This window comes from Nannobrachium achirus (assembly GCF_963921795.1).
Source record: "Nannobrachium achirus genome assembly, chromosome: 18".
Classification (NCBI taxonomy): domain Eukaryota; kingdom Metazoa; phylum Chordata; class Actinopteri; order Myctophiformes; family Myctophidae; genus Nannobrachium; species Nannobrachium achirus.
The window spans coordinates 35,786,854-35,794,257 of NC_137825.1; the positions used below are offsets into that span (position 1 = coordinate 35,786,854).

The 7,404-nt window shown below is 40.1% G+C and overlaps 1 protein-coding gene across 1 annotated transcript; it reads left to right on the forward strand.

Moving 5' to 3' along the window:
• Positions 1 to 231: 231 nt before the first annotated feature.
• Positions 232 to 6,344, forward strand: dcakd (dephospho-CoA kinase domain containing; the record flags this gene model as incomplete). Its single annotated transcript, XM_080747378.1, has 5 exons — positions 232 to 469; positions 1,707 to 1,819; positions 3,379 to 3,582; positions 4,746 to 4,833; positions 6,059 to 6,344. Exons 2-5 carry the CDS (start codon positions 1,708 to 1,710, stop codon positions 6,342 to 6,344), a joined length of 690 nt encoding a protein of 229 aa, XP_080603504.1. The 5' UTR covers positions 232 to 469; position 1,707.
• Positions 6,345 to 7,404: the final 1,060 nt, after the last annotated feature.

Sequence of the window (7,404 nt, forward strand, 5' to 3'; positions counted from 1 at the left end):
AATAAAGTATTCAATCAATCAAACGGTTTACCATATTTCTTTTAATTTTTTACGCATTTTGAAAGCATGTATTGCCAACTATATGGGATTTGTTTCCACTGTCCCACTACAAAGTGTAATGGATGAAATGCCAAGTGAAGTGGAACCATCTGGAGAACAGTCTGCAACACCGGAAGACTTACAGCGATGCACCGTTTAAGCCATGAATCTAGGTTGTTAGCAACTAGCTGGCTGAGTTTTTTTAATTGATAGAAATACGTTTCATGCTGTCTTTTTGCCGCATGTTTTATGAACGCTAAAGCGACGATGGCAGCGGCGACATGTGACATTTACTTGACTTGATAAAACAACGCGACTGCTAACGTTGGCCTGTTTATTAGGCTTGTTTACGTTTTCATAATATCCGTTCTGGCTGCCGTCTGTCATTCCAGCTGAAGTAAGGACAGGACAGGAGTGATTCGTTTACAAGGTAAAGTGAGAGAAGGCACGCATATCCTAAACCATAAATGTATATTAAAATAATGTCTAGCTGTTTGAGGACTGGAGTTTTAAGTAGAATTTCACAAGAGTGACCATGGAATGCCCAATGGAATGTCTAGTCAGACGTGATCTCTGATTGATCGCTCTTGCTGTCACCTTTGGATCAAGACTGTATTTTATCGAGTCTGACTTTTACATTCGATATGCAAATGTCAAAAAATTATAACATACATCTATCTACGATAGTCTTGATCCAAGGCTATATTTTATAACATGGATTATAAAAGAGGGCGTGATAAATTAGATAACGTAACGTCATGTTTGCCAGAAAAAAAAAAGGTAGACTAAACAGCCAGAGAGAAGTTATGTTATGGTCTGGACTCTAGATGTTTCCTCAGCACGTGTGTTGACCTATAGTCCTAAAAGAGAAACATTTCTCTCTGTGATTCATTCATTTGGCATTGGCACTGACGATGTTGATGGTCTTATGACCGAAAAGACTGTCCTATATAATATGAGTCACTGATGCATTTCATCAGGTGGTTTGAGCATGTACAAATAGTACATTTTCATTTTTTTCTATCTCTGTCTATTCCAAGGAGGCTTCCTTACATTTTTGTGCTGTGCGAGTCTTTCGCCACTTTATAGTTCCAGACCAGTCGGATGGTCCATTCATTATTGTGTCATGCATACAGTAATATTTCAAGACAGATTCTGTGTTTCAAATGAAAAGGAACAAAACACAGAGGGCGCTGTTTACCCCCTTTTGATGATGGGTTCCCAGTGCAATGAGTGCATACAGAGATCAGGAATTCAAACGATGTCAAACAACAACGAAGAACAATAATTAAGCTACAGTATCTTTCCTGCCTTGTTTTCCAGGCAAATAACGAAATAACAGACTTCATTTTGAAAATTCCGTGCCCTGGATATATACAAAAAAAATCTAATCAAATATTTTAAGTATAAAAACAACCATAATTATTATCAAATCTGAATATACTTTTTTATGCAATCAGAAAAATGGGATTGCCATTGTATAATCAAACATCCTCCTTTTTTGCTGAGCAGAAGAGTACTCAAGTGTATTGATACTTTCTCACACTCCCAGCAATTACCAAGTGCAATGTATGTGTACTGTGTATATATATATATATATATATATATATATATATATATATATATATATTGCTGATGTTTAATTTCTTTTTACATTGCCTCTTTAGGATGTTCCTGGTGGGGCTCACGGGGGGCATATCCTCAGGGAAAAGCACAGTGTCTTCAATGCTGCGAGAACTTGGATGCCCCATTATTGATGCTGATGTTGTGGCCAGGAGAGGTAGGTTCCTTGCTCTCTTTCTACTGTCTACTTAACTTAAGGTGAAAATATGCCAAAAGTAATCTTTAAAGAATTAAAATTAATTCATAAAATGAAACTAAGTGACAGTCAGCACTCTTGTCTATCTCTGTATCTCTTCCTGCTGCCAGTGATTCATGTTTACAAAATATATTGAAGTAATTGTCTTGTCTAGTTGATAAACTAGTGATAAACTGTGGACAAAATTGCATTCCTTGGGACATTCTTTGAATGGACAGACAATGATTTGAACAATGACATGATGGGATATTTCAGGTAAAAAACGTATTTTTTGTATTTGAGTCCACATCAATGTGTTATGTTGAAAATCAGAATGTGCATATCTTGTTTCACCCAGTAGAACAGACACACACTTTACCAGCAACATTTTAATTATATTCAAATGACCAGGAACGTTCTAATCTTTTCAGAGTTAGCGTTCTGGGACTTAGGAAGATTACTCTGTTGTTGATTGTAAGAAAGAAATAAAAATTATTTCTCTCTCTCCCCGAAAAATTAAGTAAAGAAAACCACCAACCCTTGCAAGGATGTTGGTACTGTAGCCCAGTCATTTATTGCACTGACCACATCATCTCCACATTCCAGGTTCAAATCCACTTTGAGACCTCTGTACCATTTATTTCCCATCTCTCTCTCCGCTGTACTGTCAAATAAAGCTGAAATGCTGTAAAGTTAAACACTTTATTGCCAAGTATGAGGTTCATACAAGGACCTGTCTCTATAGTATCTATCTAGTCTTGTGATGACTCAACAAAACATTTATCAACTGACTTAGGAATACAGAAACTATGCATAGATGTACAGAACCTTTATGTGAATGAGCAGTTAATGCTGAGGTCCAAGTCAATGTGGTCAATTGAAGCAAAGAAATCACACCTAGTGTGAATTGAGCGCTGGTATTTATGAGTTAATTTCATTAAGTGTCACACAAAGCTTGGCCGATGTGACCCTGGGCATACAACAAACAAACTTTGAGCTCTTTGTGCTAAGATGTAGACCACCACGCTTCAGAGCCCGGACAACACATTTTGATCACTTTATGCCAAGATGTAGGCCAGATGTAGGCCACGCTTCAGAGCCTGGACATTCTTTGGGGCCTGGACAAAGCCAGAATATTGTATCACCTGTCTCCCCAGCTGTCAGGCTCACAGACATAATAATATCACAGAGGCCAGTATATCACATTGAAGGATATATGTGATGGTATCCATCACTTTATTTTGGTCAAAGATATGGCCAAGACAATAAGCAACAAAGGCATTTATTTTTCGAATCAATAATGAACCACGTTACAATATTATGCAAAAATAATTGGGATTATAATTTTAGCCATATTCAGGCAGTATTCATCTGCATTCAAATGCAACTGCCTGTGTTTCTTTCTGTCACTGGGTGGTGGTAGTGAGCTAGGCAAGAGCAAGGCTGCTAGAGCTCACTATAGAGGACATTGGCATGGCATTAATACCGACATGACTTGTAAATGGAAATATCTTTTCTACTATTTCCTCTGTGTGTAACAGTCGTGGAGCCCAACAGTAGAGCCTACTGCCGCATTGTGCAACACTTTGGTTCAGAGATCCTACTGGAGAGTGGAAAGATCGACAGGCAGAAGCTGGGCGAGCTCATCTTCAACAGTGAGGAGAAGAGGAGGCTGCTCAACTCTATAACCCACCCAGAGATCCACAAAGCCATGCTCAAAGAGATCCTCTTCTACTTCCTCAGAGGTGAGGGGATGACTGGAGCCTGGCTCAGTTAAGAGAGCTTGTTTCAGGGGGTGACAAGGGGCAAGTACAGGTCATGTTCTACTTGCCCAAAGGTTATGCACACTTGCTTCAAAAATAAATCCTTGCAGAACAAATTAATGTTAAATCCAATTGAAAGTAACTTTGATCAACAGAATGAGTGCATGCTGCTAGTTGAAAAAAGGCAGCACTGAATAGCCAATACTAATTAATGAAGACTGAATGCACGTGCCCGTCGGGCAACCTGAAAGCAAACTCTTGCCCAGATGTTTTAGTCACTTGCCACGGGCACTTGGGCAATCGTCAGTGTCAACCACTGTTGTTTTATGCAGGAATTATAGTGGGTAGTGGCCTCCTCACATGATCTACAGTATCTGTAGAGAAATATATTTCGCTTCTTGGATTTGTATTCAGAAAATCATCTACATCTTAAAGGTCTCATTGTCACCTGGTTGTGATCAACACTGTGCTTGAACGTTGATTTGTAAAGTGAACTATAGAACTCAATAAACAAATGTGGGTTTATTTGTGTCAGAAATTAGTTTTATTTGTGCAAAATGTATCTAAGCCCAATATGTATGTTGAAAGGCTTTCGTTATGCAATGTTCATTGTTCATAACGTGACCCTGCCACACATTTGAGGGACAAGTTTCAAGTAAGCTTCCTGTTTCCATATTTGTGTTCTATGTAGTCCTGTGTGTAAGGTTCTCGTAAAAACACACACACACACACACACACACACACACACACACACACACACACACACACACACACACACACACACACACATCAATAGTCTTAAGAGAGTCTTAAGAGAGGCAGAGATGATTTCCAGTGCAAATAAAACTAGTGGTACCACCTATGAAATGCATTCATCAAGTCTGAAATAATCAGCGTCTCAATCTGCCAAAATCATTATCATTATGTTACTCCAAACCACTGATTACATGATTGCAGTCAGACATGGATTATTGTTGTTCAAATTCAGCCTGTGCTCGAATGCAGGCTGTTTTAATTACTCGCAGAGTTTAAATGTCTTGTGCAGAGACGGGGGAAAAACCATGGTATCACAGACACTTGTGTAAAAAGACAGTAATTAATGCCGTTTGACAATAAGTGCTCCGCCTCCTCTTCCTCCTCCTCAGGGTATCGCTATGTGGTGTTGGACGTGCCCCTGCTCTTTGAAACCAGACGCTTAACACAGTTCCTCAACCACACGGTGGTGGTTTACTGGTAAGACAAGCCTCATGCTCATACTGTACTGTACATTTGGACCATTATTGGTTTATCTACCCAAAGGAGATCCAATCTTCTCCAGGTGCTGGACAAATGACGATCAACAAGTAAAAATGAAATCCGCTCACTGGTTCTCAGATCCACTCTTTTTTTTATACATTTATATAGCCTAAATTAAACTACCGTATTTTCCGGACTATAAGGCGCACTTAAAAGCCTTTAATTTTCTCAAAAAACTACAGTGCGCCTTATAGTCCAGTGCGCCTTATATATGGATCATTCATTGACATTGACATTCCCTTTAGCACAGCTCCATCTGTTGGATGCATAACGCAACGGTTGCGTCTATTATGTGCGCCTTATAGTCAGGTGCGCCTTATATATGAAAACAGTTTGAAAATAGACCATTCATTGACAGTGCGCCTTATAGTCAGGTGCGCCTTATAGTCCAGAAAATACTGTATATAACGTATCTCTTAGCAAAATGCATCCCTGCGTGTCCCGATGAAGCCGGTCGATTTGACATATGGCCCAAGTGCGTGCCACCAAAACTGGGAGGAGTAGTAATAACGTTTATCTGGAAAGAAATAAAGTCGTAAGTACTATAGTCTACTAATTAATGATCATTGTACGCATATTACTTTCATTACTGGCTGTTTAAAGTTAAAAGTCTTCTGATTTGAAACAAAGTAAAAGGTATATTTTGATCCATATTGTTATCTCTCATTCAATATACATATTGCTCTTAATAACCTCACTCAGTTACCAGGGCCTGCTGAATTATTTATTTTGTAACAATGGCGGTAGCATAAATCAGTGGTTCTCAACTTGTGGGTCGAGACCCCCAGGGGGGTCCCCAGATGATTAACTTAATGTGCAACATTGTTTTCTCACTCAACAGTAAACAAAACAACATAAAGTTTAAGTAGGGTATATGCACATTTCTAAAGTGACAATTTAAGGAAATGACAAATTAAATTAAACATTGCCAAATTGTAAAATATTAGAGACAGAAATTGTGAAAATAGACGATCTACATGCTCACAACGCCTTGCAAATTTTCACAATAGAACCGTGTTATACAAAATGTAATGCCTCAACTCTTAGTGCTTGTCAGGGTGGGGGGGTCCCCAGTTAAAATATGATTATTTTGGGGGTCGCGGCCTGAAAAGGTTGAGAACCACTGCCATAAATAACATCAGTTTGTGTGTTCCTCCCGCAGTGACCCGGCCACTCAGCTGTCGCGCCTCATGCAGCGGGACGGACTGAGCCAGGAGCAGGCAGAGAGTCGGCTGGCCGCCCAGATGCCGCTCAACGAGAAGCGCGGCCTGGCCAAGCACGTCATTGAGAACTCTGGCAGCCGCGAGGACACCCACCGCCAGGTCCTACGACTGCACACCAAACTGGAGGACTCCATGGAGTTCCTCCTGGTCAGGGTCATCGCCATGGCAGCGGCTGCCGGCCTGGGCGGCGTACTCCTGTACGCGGCCAAGATACTGGTGGCTTAGCGCATACAGGGCTGATGATGCGGAAAGGGGGCCATGGTGGAAAGGTATCCAGGTGCAGGGGCCGCTGTATGAGGAGGGGGTTCGGATGATTCCAGAGGGGCCCTGAAATGAGTTAGTATATAGTGTCAATATATTTATATTCGTCAGTCATCCAAATGGTCATTAAAGGCCTGCGTTGCCAATTTTTAACCTAACCTCCTCACGTAAAAATTACAGGATTCAGGTTAGAAATGGGCAAGGTGGTCTTTTAATAAACACATATTTTCTTTTTTGATAAAAAAGTAACTTTACAGGCAGCATCTGCCCGTCCCTGCCGCACAAAATGGTTTAATCCTGCCCCCTCCAAGCTACCACTAACTGCACTAGAAAATGTGACATCATGCCTCCTAAAACTAAAGCTAAAAGAGAGAGAGACTCTCTAACACAATGTTTTATGAAGAAATGTGGGTTTATCAATCCACGAGTGGTGCAAATTAACCTGTTAAGCTAATTTCAAACAATAGACTGTGAAATTGTAATTACTGTACACTAACTAGCTACTTATTCTGAGACTTAACATTTTGCCCTTTTGGTCTACTTTCTGTCCACGCAAGCTACCTTTTAGCACGCTATTCATACCAAATAAAAAAGTTACCTGTGCCATGCCCCTGTCACCCCAAACCCTACCCAGTGAACAGGCCTCAACTGAAGAAACGGGTGAACTGCATTGTGTTGAGTGTTACTCTAAGACAACAGAAAACAATTTCTCTGTCTCCCCCCCCAAAAAAAATCTTTTTGAAAAATCTTTTTTTGAAAAATAATCTTTTTTTTTTTTTTGAAAAATAAATAAATATATATAGATATTTTTTGATGATGACGTCACAATCGGCAGATGACGTCACAATCGGCAGCAAATCTGGATAGCCTGTTTTGAGAACCCGTGGGATACTTTTAACCTTCGCCTTCTCAAAACCAGAGAAAGACAACGGTCAGAAATGGGACTTTGTGAGGATAGAAGGTGCTAGTGGGACCCCCAAAAAAGGTTTTAAAATAGGAAAAGTGAAATTTCATGGTGTATCAC